Source organism: Mercenaria mercenaria, chromosome 9 (genome assembly GCF_021730395.1).
Source record: "Mercenaria mercenaria strain notata chromosome 9, MADL_Memer_1, whole genome shotgun sequence".
NCBI classification, from domain to species: Eukaryota; Metazoa; Mollusca; class Bivalvia; order Venerida; family Veneridae; genus Mercenaria; species Mercenaria mercenaria.
In genome coordinates, this window is record NC_069369.1 from 67,153,317 (window position 1) to 67,168,943 (window position 15,627).

A 15,627-nucleotide genomic window follows, 5' to 3' on the forward strand; every position below is an offset into this window, starting at 1 on the left:
TTTACTAACCTGATATGGAATATATTGGATCAGCGCATGATCTCTTGACGAATAGAAATGTCGTAAACATTTTTGTATGTGCATATATATTGTATCATTTTTACCTGCAAACCGTCTCCATACTGCTATACGGATTAAAGATGGAGTTCAGAGCTAATACAGTGTGTCCCCCACATTGACATGCACGTTCCTTCGCAAGACAGCGCGTCCAGGCACGAGTTTGTCTGAGACGCTTTGTATACACCTTGATCATTTGGGCTTCTTCTGAACTCATGCAGGCTTCATCTACTGTGCTCATACAGTCAAGGGACTCTGACAACATACTGTTGTAAAAAAATAAAAACAATATTTTTTTATGTTTGGTTTAACGCCGCACCAACATAATTATAGGTCTTATGACGACTTTACAGCTTTTAACAGCACAGAAAGACCCCAGATTCCCCTCTTTTCATCATGAGCAGGCACCTGGGTAGAACCACTGACCTTCAATAAGCCAGCTTGATAGCTTCCTTACATGAAGAATTCAACATCCCAAGAGAAGCTCGAACCCATTTTGGTGTCAGTGGCATATCATCTGAAGCTACCTTAACCATTCTCCCACAGAGGCTACTCTTTGTAGCATTTAATCTTCACTAACAGAAAAAATTATTGAAGAATAGTAAAGTTTGCACACTGTTATGTGAAACATTTGTTTGCTATGAGAACAAGAGTCATTCCTATTGGCTTTTGCATTGTTTCTTAGTATCACATGTACTGCAAAATTCAAGAAAACCCTAGAAATATTGTGAAGTTCAAAATAAAACGGTACAATCACCCCCATAAAGATCTTATGATGGACAAATAAATCAAATGAAACAATGCCAGAAAAATTTTCTGCACTTTTACCAAGTTTCTTTGGTATAAATATTTAAAATTCTAGATAAGCTTTTATCAAGCTCTATCTTGAAACAAAATTAAACCAATTACTTCAGAACTTAAATAATATCGTCAGCGCTTTTCCATCTGGACACTGTGCTTTCCTCTTAGACTGTGCCTGATGAAACAGGTGGGTGACTTCATGATAAGCGCAAGATAGCTTCCTAACTTTTACTTTTTATATCATACTTTTACTCCATTACTTTTCTGTTTTATTTATCATGCCATGTGATACCAGTGCATGTGTTAGGGATTCATCTGGCGTGGATAACTTAAATTTACACTGTGACTATGAAACATATTTTTGTTAAAGTCTGACTGCACACCTTAAACACCCAAGTGTTTTTTTTGCCACCAACCATTCAATCTGTGCAGTCTGATCAAGATCTGCACTGTCTGCTATTCAGTCAGTAAATTTTCAGTAAACACCCCTTCAAATAATAAATGGTACTGCCCAAATTGAAAGATGGACCTGTCCATTATAGAAAGTTAGCAGGCTAAGGATTAAGGATTTCATTTTGGAAAGGATGAGCAAATTATTATTATACAATCCAGTCAAATTTTACCTGCAATCCATGTGTCGCGCCTTCACTAGACCCGAGGCCATGGACAGTGCACAGTATGTCTTTGAGAAAGGATTACAACGTGGTTCTGAAAGTATAAATAGAAAACTTCAATTGCATTTAATCAAAAGGTATTTTTGAGTCCAAATTTGTACTGCAAATTAGACACACACAAAAAAAAAAGTTAGCTTAATATAAATATACAATAAAAGCAAGATCATAAATTTATTAAAAAGGCAGACCTCTTCTCAAATGATGTATAGAAGATTTTTTTAAAGTCTATTCTAATATGCTTTTCTCTGTTAAAACACTCTTACGCTAGAATGAGGTCAAGAAAGAGCGCTACAATATGTTATCTACTGTTTAAGATTAACTTAAGCCATATTAGAATCGAAATAATTTATAGCAAATCCGTGTTTTCATACTATTTAATAGTTATACGTGGTAATACGTCATACAAATAACTGAACTCGGGCTGCACCCTCGTGAAATTATTACGCCCCACGTATAACTGCCCATCGTGCATAAATAGTGTTAAAACACCCTTCTGCTGTAAATTATTTCTTAAATGGTAACAGTCAACATCATACATGCCACCAACAGTATTAAGTGACCTTTCTATTAAGTGATCACTTAAAATCCCAACCAAATGTTTTTACTATATCATAAATACATCCAATCCAATTCAATGACTTTTTCATTGCACGACCAATGACCACCAAAAACCAGTCCCAGCAGGTAAAATTGTCTGCAAAAGTATATAATGAACAAACGTGTGCCCAACGTTTACACCTTTCTTACTAGCGGAGAGGTTAGTATATATATATATATATATATATATATAAAGAAAAACACATTTACAACAGTCTAGTAAACAAACAATTTAAAAGGTCCTCTGGAGAAGTATTCACCATATTAAAACAACATTTTTACAACATTTATAGTTTTTGTACCCATTGTATAACAGTACTTCAGCATATTACTTGCCATTCTGAACTGACCAGAATCTTTCACCAGACCATTCCATTAACCACTTTTGATGGTCTCTTAATACAATATATGAGCCGCGCCATGAGAAAACCAACATAGTGCGTTTGCAACCAGCATGGATCCAGACCAGCCTGTGCATCCGCACAGTCTGGTCAGGATCTATGCTGTTCGCTAACAGTTTCTCTAATTGTAAAAGGCTTTGAAAGTGAACAGCATGGATCCTGACCAGACTGCACGGATGTGCAGGCTGGTCTGGATCCATGCTGGTCGCAAACGCACTATGTTGGTTTTCTCATGGTGTGACTCTATTATAAACAACAAGCAAAGTCAAATGGCATTTAGTTACCTGGTATGTCACCTGTGTCATTCGTTGATGCTCCTTTATTACAGAAAGGTGTTGTACAGCAACTAATATCCCTACCGTTGTTGGCGCTACAATCTGGCTCTAGCTTTGCACATCCTTTAGAAATGCTGACAAGATCACCCTTAGCATTAAATTTTTCAGATGTGATACAATACTGAAATAGAGTTTTGTTTTTGTTTCATCAGGGCAGAGTTTTAACACAAGTTATAAACAGTATTTAAGCTCTTTAAGCAAATGAGCTACATTTCTTTTGATCTTACTGTGAGATGCAACCTATGTAAGTCTTGGATAGGCCCTTTTCCTGTGTTTCTATAATTTACCAACATATAACCAACCACAATTTAAATCCAAGGAAGGACTAAACAAGCTCTTTGTACCTAGTATAAAAATATGTATCCACCTTCTCCTGACAGTAAATTTCTATGTAACCACCTTCTCCTGACAGTAAATTTCTATGTAATATAATGAATATTGTCTTTGACTAATTTGTAGCTTACCATATACACCCAGATAAATGCTTCCCCCGTTATAGGTTGATATCTGTGTGACTGCAGTGAAATGGGTGTATGACAGATGCAGGAGCATTTGTGCATAGGTGTCTTTATAAAACATTTGAGCCGTGCCATGAGAAAACCAACATGCGTTTGTGACCAGCATGGATGGATGGGCAGGCTGGTCAGGATCCATGCTGTCCACTTTCAACCCATTTTGCAATTAGAGAAGCTGTTAGCAAACAGCATGGATCCTGACCAGCCTGCGTGGATGTGCAAGCTGGTCTGGATCCATGCTGGTTGCAAACACACTATGTTGGTTTTTTTCGTGGTGCAGCTCAATTATTCATAACTTGCTTTGCTTAATATGATAAAATCCACATCTTGTTAGTCAAAGAAGGACTTGAGGAAATTCAAGTACCTATTCATTATAACATAAGTCAATGACAAAATCAATAGCAATGTCTGACCTAAACCAATAAGAGACGCACCTGTTTATTTGGCGGGCAAGTCATTTCTCTCTCAGCATCACAATCCTCATGGCTGTTTGCCTTTCGGCACGAGTGGCATTGTAGCGGCAGTGCTGGAATAAACGTTTCATTATGAAATAAACTGGTGATCATTCTGGCTTTTATGGTTTATAGCTATACCTTAAAGGAATTAATGAACAAAGCTAACATAGACTGATTTCATCACAAGATTCTTAGAGACTATAACTGTGAATTTTGCTGATTTTTTCCTGGCAATTTGGAGCATTAGCTAGATCATGTAATAACAAATGCACGGTCTAAGGGTGCCATCGCTCATCTGCAAGTGCTTGACAATATATCAGGAAAGAGTTATGGTTCAGAATTTCTAAATTCAAAAACTCTGACAAAATGCAGTTCCAGTCTGTTCTGCTTTGTATTTCTTTAAAGCTTTAGAATGATTATTAGTTGGTAATTATTATGAAGTAAATGAAACTTGACACTGAAAACATCTGTGCCTATCAAATGTAATGCTGAGACTAATTTACAAAATAGGGTACAATCCTTCATTAATCAACTAGAAAATATGTGAACAAGTTACCTCTACACTTCTGGCTAGCAATCTGCACCCCAAGTGAGAGGGTGATGCTCACAGATTCCTCAATGCCTGCATCCAACAAGAACATGTGACTTTTAACGCAGCGTAAATATTTATATAAATTCATGCACAGCTTGTTTAAGTCTGGGTGCAATGGCACAGGCCGTTTATATACACACTCTTCTCTTGGGGTCCTGTCCATATCTGCAACATATAAATAACCAATAATTTTAGCACAAAAAGCCTAAATAATAATACATAATGTCGTCTGCTATTTAAACAAATCATTTCAAATAAATTATAATACATCTGCCATTGCTTACTAGAACAGTTGAACCTGCCACTTGCTTAAAGCAGCCAAAAAGAATAAACTTCCTAAGTTGACTTTGTGTTCAAATTTTAACTTGAGCCGCACCATGAGAAAACCAACATAGTGGCTCTGCAACCAGCAGGAATCCAGACCAGCCTTAGCATCCACGCAGTCTGGTCAGGATTCATGCTGTTTGTTTTCAAAGCCTATTGCAGTCTGGTCAGGATCCATGATGTTCACTTTCAAAGCCTGTTGCAATTAAAGAAACTGCTAGCAGATGCGCAGGCTGGTCAGGATCCATGCTGGTCGCAAATGCACTATGCTGATTTTCTCATGGAGCGGCTCAGTTTCATTTCAGATAAATGCTCTCAATAAGTCAAAGATAACCTGTACCTTGCCTGCACTTTCTGACTGTCTCTAAAGCATGTATAGGTTTGATAGCATGAATTATAATGCCAAATTGTCATAATGAGCAGACTAGCTGTCATTATTCTTAATTTTGACTTACTCAAGGGCCATAACTCTGTAGTGAAAAAAACTATCTGGCTGGTTATCAAAACCGGCTGAGACCATATGACCATAAACATTCTACATTTGAGCCGTGCCATGGGAAAACCAACATAGTGGGTTTGCGACCAGCAAGGATCCAGACCAGCCTGCGCATCTGCGCAGTCTGGTCAGGATCCATGCTGTTCGCTATCAAAACCTATTGCAATTAGAGAAGCCATTAGCGAACAGCATGGATCCTGACCAGACTGCGCGGATGCGCAGGCTGGTCTGGATCCATGCTGGTCGCAAACCCACTATGTTGGTTTTCCCATGGCACGGCTCATTTGTTGAATACTGGATACGAAAGGCTTCAGGTTTTAAATTGACACTGTCTATTTCAGCAATTTTAAGTGATTCAAGGGCCCGAACTCAAGCTTTACTGAGACTATCCAGCTGGTTATCAAACATATCATATGCTCATAAACACTGTGACAAAATCAGAGAACTTTTAAAATCAGATAGTAGAAAGTGTCAAGTTTTGCAATTTTGAGTAATTCAAGGGCCACAACCCCAAGCACAACCCCAAGCAGGCTTGGAGGATCCAGATTTAATCAAGCTTGGCTGAGATATTATGCCATAAGTAAATGGTGTGACCATGTCTGGTGAACAATACGAAAAATCTGCTCAAGACAGAGAAAAGACATTGTGAATTTTCAATATTTTGAGTAATTCAAGGGCAAAAACTCTCAGTAACCAAAATATCTTAGAATTCTATGAATCAAGGGCCTTAACTCCACAGAAAATCAATGACCTAGAAAATGCTGACCATATGAAAAACTAGGCTTAGCAATGATTACTTTAGAGAAGTTTGGTGTAAATTTGCCTTATGGTGCCAAAGAAGTTTCACAGACAAACTTTGAGATATACAGATAGGCAGACAGCCAGCATAAAATCAATATTTCTCAGCACCACTTCATAGCAGAAGACATAATCACAACTAAACAGACATAATCACAACTAAACAGAAACTCCTATTCAGGGGTAAGCAGACAAAAAAAAACTGCATATTACAAAAACATAATTCCGAGATTTTATTATTACCATATGTCTCTTCAGTTGACTGACGGCTACTCTTTCCGCTTTTGCTAGACTTTCCTTTAGAAGACTTTCCTTTGCCCGATGCTTCTTTGCCAGAATTTGACTTGCCAGGGGATTCTTTGCCAGATTTTGATTTTGAACTGCCAGAGGATTCATTGCCTGATTTTGAATTGCCAGCTTTTGACTTGCCAGAGGATTCTTTGCCTGATTTTGACTTGCCAGAGGATTCTTTGTCAGACTTTGATTTACCAGAAGATTTACTTCTAGCTGATGAGCTACCAGATTCTCCAGAACTTTCACTTGAATCGTCATCTCTGTCTGCCACATCCTTTCCTTCGCCAACCATTTCCATAAAAAGGTCAGAATATTCATTCCACCATGGTTCATCCTCGTACGAAATAACATCACAGTATGTATCTTTGCTTTTACCTGAATCTGCAGAATCCGTGGATTTAGAAGCTGTAGTTTCCTTTGAGCTGTTGGATTTAGCACTTTTTGATTTAGCATCTTTGGATTTAGATTTAGCATCTTTTGATTTAGATTTGGATTTAGCATCTTTGGATTTAGATTTGACATCTTTGGATTTAGATTTGGATTTAGCATCTTTGGATTTAGATTTGGATTTAGCATCTTTGGATTTAGATTTAGCAGATTTGGTGCCTTTTGAGCTTTTGCTCTTTTTTGCAGATTTGGCACCTCCTGATCCTGAACTCTCAGACTCTTCCTCACTCATGTCAGACATCTCAGAGTCATCATCACTGTCATCATCGCTGTCATCATCATCATCGTCATCTTCATCCTTTTCCATTTCAAATGTTGGACCTTTATACATCATCAGTGACAAAGCTGTATAAAATAAAGATATGTTACAAAACCTTGCTCTTTAATCAACGTTAATTATTTAATTTTGTCAGAATCTCTATTTTGTGGGAACTTCTAATTGCCATTTTATAACTTTATTTGAATACCATAGAAACCAACACTTTTGGACACTAGGAATTCCGTCTTTTTATGCCAATAAGAGCCCAAACTTTTATGCCACAAAGAAATTCACATATCATGTCTATTTATTTCACTAAAAAACCCTCGTTTATGTCAATATGTAACCAATATTTTATGTCACTAGGAAACACATATTTAACGTCACTAGAAAACCCATATTTTATGTCAATATGTTTTAATCATAATAATTTCAATGGAAGCAGGAACTAAAGTTTATGTTATGGGAGTTTCATTATTGTCAAACGATTTTCTAAGACTGGACTTGGAGTATATACAAACCGGTTTCCTCAAAATCATTCAGACAGTACTGCACTTTATTCATACAGACTTGATCGACATGCTGTGAAATCAACTTCACACGTGACCAAAGGTGACCTGCATGTTCCTCTCCACAATGTTCTGTTTTACGTTTTACACACCTCAGTGCTTCCGTTGCATCTCTGAAACATGGAAAACATTGCAAAAAGAACAGCACTGAAGATGAAAAAATATAAATAAAAAATCTAGTTTTCTAACGACCACTCCTAGGAAAACTGAAGGTTTTCTTTATTTTCTTGTGGTAATGATACACAGATTTTAAGTGACTTAACTACAAGTAAGGGATCAAACCCAAGCTTCCTCTTCAATAAAACAATTCCAACCTTCTTGACCAGCACACCATGGAGGAATTTGCATTTTATGACTGTTAAATATAAAGCTTTACAATCGAGGCAGTCTAACTCTTAATAATCTGTTACAAACCCTTTCCATTTTGAATGGAAAATTTAGCCTTTTGCCTGCTGGTGGCGAGTGATTCTGCCTTTGCGACCAGTGCAGATCTTTATCAGCCTTCACACCTGTGCAGTCTGATTAAGATCTGCACTGTTCGCCACTCAGTCAGTATCTATTTGGTAAGCATCCCTTTTAACAGTCAATGGTACTGTCCAAATTGAAAGATAGACAAGTTCATTATAGAAATTTAGCAGGGTAAGGGTTAGTAAAAACAACACATTCTCATATGTTTCCATAACATACAACATGTCGGTAACTAAGTTTCAATGCTCATATAAGCAACCTCAAGATGACTCCTTTATACTCATCTCAAAAACATTTATTTTGGAGTAATAAAGTACCTGCAGTCAAATTCATCATCACTTCTGTCATCAAATACTGCCATACATCTCTCTGCTCCACAAACGTCACATTCGACTTGTGGACAATGACCTCTGACCCTTGACTTCAATTTGTCTGCCAACTCCATGACAACATTCTTCTGTTCCATACTGCAGCCATAGAGATGTCTCTCAACACAAGCGGACATGAATGGTACATTCCTATAAAATAATCACAACCAATTGTCAAACACTTCATTTAATTTAAAACCTTACAGTCCAACTACAAATTTGGGTGAAGTTGTTAAAACTAAGTTGTTTTTTTTAAACAGAAAACACTGGGCATAAATTCATATTGTATAGTCATACAATAATGTTAAGTACATTGTACATTGAGTTTTACAAAGAAGCATAAAATACAGTAGAAAAATTCTTTCTCGTTAAAAGAAATTTCTGCGGAAAATATTTCTACCATTTGTCTATGGAATTAAATGAATGAAAACTGTTACAATGGATGAAGTTTAAGTGACAATTTCCTTTAATATTTCTTTGTATGTTATGCATAAGAAAGCAAAGTAATTATCAGACAAAAAATGTTGATATAGGATGTAGTGAATATCATGATTAGTGAAATTCATGATTCTTTGCTTTTCTCCTTTTGTGTTTATTCTATGTATTGCTCCAAATAATTGTTATGTAAATTGTATACTGTGACACACTCCTTTTTGTCTTTTGGCGGGAATTCATATACTTGGCAGTAAAATTTGTTCTTTAGTATTACTTCAAATTTCATAATATTTGCTTTTCATGCTTTTTGTTTTGGCGGGAAATTACAGTATAAAAATGTTTTGTGTAACATGCTTTTGATCTGTTAAAAAGTAGTGGTTTTATTTTGGATGTAAAAGTGTCCGAAAAAGTTATAAAATATTGGATCAAAAATAGTGAAAATTAAAAGTGTTGGAATTTAAAATTGTGTTTATTTTCCTTCAATTCTGATGTGGCAAAAATAAAAGGTTTAAAGGAAAAGCTGCCACATATTTTTCTGTAAATGAAAAATAGCAAAATAATTTTGAAACTGGGACTGGTTGCAAAATAATTTTAAAATTGGACTGGTTGTAAAATACATGTAGTTTGAAATTGGACTGGTTGCAAAATACATTTTATAGCTCTCCTTAGCATAGTGGTCAATGATTTTCATTAAGACAAAAGAAAAACACACATCAAATCAACTGTGAAGGTTCCATTTCAAGAAACTAGAAATGACATTCTGCTCTTAGAATGTACAGCACCTAAGCAAATCTGACAAATTGCTAATCTCCCCGAATGAAAGCATCAATAGTTTAGGTTACACAATTTGAACCAAACATATGGCATATACAATGTACCCAGTAACTAAAACAACACCTGTTTTTCTATTCTTTTAATGTAGCGGGACAGAGAGCAAGAAAATCACTTACGGGCAAATTGTTTTCCAATATGGTTGGTCGCATGTCAGATCTGTGTATATTTTATACATGCATTGATGTGCCATGTTAACCTCACATCGCCGCCCTTTGGCCTCTTCTGCCATACACTGCATGCTAGGCTCTGGTTCAGGGGGTGGGGTACACTTTTTGTACACGATAGATTGCACATTCCAGTAAGTCCTCTCCAGTATCTGCTTGATAGCAGGCTTGCATCCAAATGTATTAGATGCAACACAGATGCCCTGTCTGTTCAACTGCCTGTAAAAATAATAAATGAAATCATTTGTTGGACAGATTTTAATTTTCTACTGAGGATAATAGACTGAAAATTTAATTTTATATGCTTTCTTTTCAAAGGTGGAGTTTACACATATTAAACTGAAAACACTCACAAATTGAAATGAGTCGCGCCATGAGAAAACCAACATAGTGTGTTTGCGACCAGCATGGATCCTGACCAGACTGCGCAGATGCATCCGCGCAGTCTGGTCAGGATCCATGCTGTTCGCTAACAGTTTCTCAATTTCAACAGGCTTTGACAGCGAACAGCATGGATCTTGACCAGACTGCTCAGATGCGCAGGCTGGTCTGGATCCATGCTGGTTGCAAACCCACTATGCTGGTTTTCTCATGGCGCGGCTCAAATATGAAGCCAGTGTTAAAAGATGTTTGGTAATACCGAAGTTTTATAATTTTCTTTTTTTATAAATGCTTTGTTCAAGTGCATTAATAAATGGTAACAAGAGCTGTCCGTAAGACAGCACACTCCGCTATTCGGGGATTTGACAGTAAAATGAATATATGTCTCAATAAGAGACCTCTACTTTAAAAGGAAGATATAACCAAGGAGTATAATTCTGTCAAGAACACAAGTTAGAGTTATTGGGATTGTTACAAACATGCAGATGATGATGGTAAAGATATATTTTGAGTGTCAAGTCATTATCTTATATAGTACCAAAGTTATGTCCAGAAAACGAAGTTTGTTAAAAAATTTAAGTATGAAAGGGGCACAATTTGGTCAAAAATACAAATCAGAGTTATGGGGATTGTTACCACTCATGCAGATGATGATGATAAAGATACATTTTAAGTTTCAAGTCTTTATCTTATACTGCATTAAAGTTATATCCAGAAAGCGAAGATTGCAAAAAACTTTAAGTACACAAGGGGCATAATTCTGTCATAAAAACAATTAGAGTTATGGGGTTTGTAACCACACATGCAGATGATGATTATAAAGAAATAATTTTAATTTCAATTCATTATCTTTTAAAGTACCAAAGATATGTCTATAAACGAAGCTTTCGAAAAAATTTAACATGAAAATAATTCCAAGTATAACAACTTTGTGACCTTGACCTTGGGTATAATGGGCCCAGCCCCTGCACATAGTTTATTTGTATGCTGGACAATGTTTTTGTGAACTTACAGTAAGATATAAGCAATAGTAATAAAGATATGACAGAAAAACATAGGTTGCCGAAAAACTTTAACCTTAAAAATAACCCAGGTATAACACCTTGGTGACCTTGACCTTGGGTATAATGGGCCCAGCCCCTGCACATACTTTGTTTGTATGCTGAACAATATTTATGTGAACTTACAGTAAGACAGAAGCAATAGTAACAAAGATATGACAGAAAAACAAAGGTTGCCGAAAAACTTTAACCTTAAAAATAACCCAGGTATAACACCTTGGTGACCTTGACGTTGGGTATAATGGGCCCAGCCCCTGTACATACTTTGTTTGTATGCTGGACAATGTTTATGTAAGGTTACAGTAAGATATAAGCAATAGTAACAAAGCTATGACAGAAAAACAAAGGTTGCCGAAAAACTTTAACCTTAAAAATAACCTAAGTATAACACACTGGTGACCTTGACCTTGGGTATAATGGACTCAGCCCCTAAACATACTTTGTTTGTATACTGGACAATGTTTATGTGGAGTTATAGTAAGATATAAGCAATAGATCAAAGATATGACAGAAAAACAAAGGTTGCCAAAAAACTTTAACCTTAAAAATAACCTAAGTATAACACACTGGTGACCTTGACCTTGGGTATAATGGACTCAGCCCCTAAACATACTTTGTTTGTATACTGGACAATGTTTATGTGAAGTTATAGTAAGATATAAGCAATCGTAACAAAGATATGACAGAAAAACAAAGGTTGCCGAAAAACTTTAACCTTAAAAATAACCTAAGTATAACACCTTGGTGACCTTGACCTTGGGTATAAAGGGCTCAGCCCCTACACATAATTTGTATACTGGACAATGTTTATGTGAAGTTACAGTAAGATATAAGCAATAGTAACAAAGAAATGACAGAAAAACAAAGGTTGCCGAAAAACTTCAACCAAGAAAGGTCGTGCCGACACCGACGCTGGGGCGAGTAGAATAGTGGAGCTAAAAACTTTATATCATGTATCTATTTTTTGAAAATCCTTGCATCCAGGAATTTTCAAACAGCTTAAATCTATTACTTCTCCGTTATGATTTTTATGTTTGGTTTTTGTTGGTTTCCATGTCAAATCATCAAATAAGAAGGTGACTTTTCAGCTTTTCATGATATAGGAAGACAGGGTGCCCTTCTGAGCATTATTTCAGCCACTGGCATGCCCCTGGGTAGAATCACCAAGCTTCCTCAAGACATCTGAATGACTTCCTCACATGAAAGAATTCTAGAACTGAAATGAGGTTTTGAACCCACAGAGGTGAGGGACAAGTGATTCAAAATTAGAGACTTTAACCACTTGGTCACAGAGGACCCTTTCTGAGTTATGAACAAACTCAATAATCTCCTTCTTTACTGACACTATGTTCAAGCCTTTGAACGGCTGATTCTATCTCAAAAAATTTCAACTGACCAATGGCAATGATGAATACTGTGACTGGTTCCAAAACTGTAATTCACAGCCACTGAATCTAGAATCAGATGTTAGGGAACCAGACACCATAGAAGCTAACATACTTACGAGCACATTGTATGTTTGAAACCAGTTTTCTCAGCTTCCAAAACTGAATGTGCCAAATCAGTGACACACGTCATGGTTGTTTCAATATTACAATCACGTGGCATAGGATCTTTGCTGCAGAAGCCCATGGTATCTACCAGTCCTTTAATTATCTTCAGTGCTATGTGAAGCTTTTCTTTTCTGCTGTCTGGGCAGCCCTCTAGCATTTCTACTGTCTCATCAAACTTCTCTATATTTCTGTAAAATAAGTACAATAAAACAAATAGCGGTACTGTAAAATCATTAATATTCATGGTGAGCGGATTTTCGTCTATTTCATCTTTGTATCAATCCATGAAATGAAAATCCAATGAGCATATAAAATGTGCACTTATTTTATCATCAAAAACCAAGTGCTCCGCCAAGCGGGGCAATATACGCCCAAAGGGTTACATCAGAGGATGGGAGCAAACTTTAAAGAGCTTGACTGTTGAAGCCCAAAGGACAGGAACAACAAAGGGAAGAAATTCCAAAAAAAATTCTAAGTCCAAAAAAAATCCTTACCAGGTACAGGTATATCAAAAGACATCTAAAAATTGGAGGTATCATCCATGTTGTATCACAGAAAAGTGGTTTCGGTTTTTCCCTACGGCCAATAATAAAAAAGTTTCAAAATAAGCTATTTATAGTAACATAAAAAGGGAAGTAATTCAGAAAATTTTATTGTAAGTGAACAAAAAAGGGGTCTGCCAAATAAAAAAACAAAAGAGCACTGCAATGCAGAGCAATATACACAAAGCAAAGTCATATATGACCTTTGGCCCCTAAGTGTGACCTTGGCCTTGAAGCCAGTCATCCGAAACATGAGTACTTAACCTTTAGCCTGCTGTCGGCAAATGATTCTGCCTTTACGACCAGTGCTGACCAAGATCAGCCTGCACAGATCATGGTCTGCACTGTTGGCTTTTCAGTAAGTAAATTTTCAGTGAACACCCCTCTGAATAATAAATAGTATTGCCAAAATTGAATGATGGACCAGTCCATTTTAGAAATTTAGCAGGGTAAACATTAAATAAACTTAACAGAGACAAACAGCAACACTAACCTGTTACAAATGCCTTCTCTGTTGGCCAGAGGATAGAATGACATCAACGCTACATTTCTGAGGAGGGAGTTTAGATTCTCAGCAATCTTCTCATGATCCCGACATTCCTCTGTGAAACATAAAAATATAAAACTTATTCATAATCAATGTATTTCTAAAGTCAATAGGGCCAGTGTTTTTTCACAAGAAGTTTTAAAAAATTTCCACTTAATAGATACAAGGGTGTAATGTGTGTGTGTTGGGAGGGGATGAGGGGGTTGAGGGAGGGCAGAATGATGACAAAGGATATCAGGAGAAGTAGATAAGTTGGGGTGAGGAGGAAGGGAAGTGTGGTTGAAACCTTGAGGAAATTTAGTACAAGGTTAAAACTATTTTGACTTAGGAGAAGACTTTCAAAGTTTTCAATATAGCCGTATAAGGAAAACTAGCCAAACATCTAGGCAGGCATTTCTTTTTAAAATAAATCAACATAGCTTGAAAACATTAAGGGTCACTCAAGGCTCATTTCTGTGAAATTATCTTCAAACCGACCCACTTGTTTCAGAAGTGAAGATTTTCAAAGTATTCCATATAGCAATACAGGAAAAATAAGCCCTGCCCCCCTGGCAGCCATGTTTTTCCAATCCATGAATAGGTAACATTTTGATGCCTGGTGACCCCATGTTTTTTTGGTATTATTTGAAGGAGTTGTGTCTGCTGAACAAAAATTAGTAAATAAGATGACCATAAATAATATGTACAAATCACTACAGTCATATTTTTGACAACGAAATGATAAATCTTACACTGTAATAACTGGATTCCTATCATTGAAAACTATATTGTAAAAGATAAAAATTATACATGTAATTTATATTTTCTTTTTCAGTAAACAATACACTTTCAAATGGTACCAAAATTATATAAGCTTACCAGGCATCAATATTTGATATATTTTAATAGCACTGTATAAGAACTTGCTTATTTGTGGACCAGATACCTTAAGGAACACTGGTGTGAAATTACTTTAAATTCAGGCCAATAGTTTAAGAGATTTAAAAAAATTCCATACAGCCTTAAACAGAAAACTTGCTCCTCTCAATGGATTCCATTTTGAAACAAAACAGAATGATCTGAAGAAATTTGGTAGAGGGTTACATAAGGATAACTTCTTTGAAATTATTTCAATGTGAGCCATCAGTTTAAGAGAAAATATTCAAAGTTAGCCTCTGCCCCCTGGTGGCCTTGTTTTTAACAAAACATAGTTGTTTGAAGGAATTTGGCAGAGGGTCATTTAAGGTAAATTGCAGTGATAAACACTGCATTGTTAGGACCGTGAAAGTCAATAATGAAAATTACCTTCTGGGCACACTGGGCAGCATTCATTCTCTAGTGTAACTGGATTGTCACAATCTGGCTTCACGCATGCACAGACTGAAACCAACAAGATTGGACTGAAGTTTCCAAAGATACAACAGAAACAATTTCAGTAACACAAATTGGTATTCTCATATCCCACCCACCCTGGCCCCCAGTTCCCAAAAGCCCTTGTTAGTTTTAGAGAAAAATAACAAAATACATCTTCACTTTTACTACAAAAAGTATGCAAAATATAAACAAAATGTATGGTAATATCTAAACATAAATCTGTTTGTACCAATACTCACCATCACTTGTTCGTCCCAGCAATACTCACCATCACTGGTTCGTCCCAGCAATACTCACCATCACTTGT

General features: G+C 36.4%; 1 protein-coding gene across 1 annotated transcript in view; it reads right to left on the reverse strand.

Annotated features, from left to right (window-relative positions):
- Positions 1 to 15,627, reverse strand: part of LOC123547338 (uncharacterized) — a 126,478-nt gene that overhangs the window by 38,909 nt on the left and 71,942 nt on the right. Inside the window, exons 23-34 of the mRNA XM_045334358.2 lie at positions 15,252 to 15,326; positions 13,914 to 14,022; positions 12,830 to 13,066; positions 9,836 to 10,102; positions 8,400 to 8,600; positions 7,567 to 7,727; positions 6,289 to 7,131; positions 4,392 to 4,592; positions 3,815 to 3,906; positions 2,815 to 2,986; positions 1,482 to 1,566; positions 105 to 323 (exon numbers count right to left, since the gene is read on the reverse strand). Of these exons, the coding sequence (XP_045190293.2) occupies positions 105 to 323; positions 1,482 to 1,566; positions 2,815 to 2,986; positions 3,815 to 3,906; positions 4,392 to 4,592; positions 6,289 to 7,131; positions 7,567 to 7,727; positions 8,400 to 8,600; positions 9,836 to 10,102; positions 12,830 to 13,066; positions 13,914 to 14,022; positions 15,252 to 15,326 (2,662 nt within the window). The remainder of the gene's footprint in view (positions 1 to 104; positions 324 to 1,481; positions 1,567 to 2,814; positions 2,987 to 3,814; positions 3,907 to 4,391; positions 4,593 to 6,288; positions 7,132 to 7,566; positions 7,728 to 8,399; positions 8,601 to 9,835; positions 10,103 to 12,829; positions 13,067 to 13,913; positions 14,023 to 15,251; positions 15,327 to 15,627) is intronic.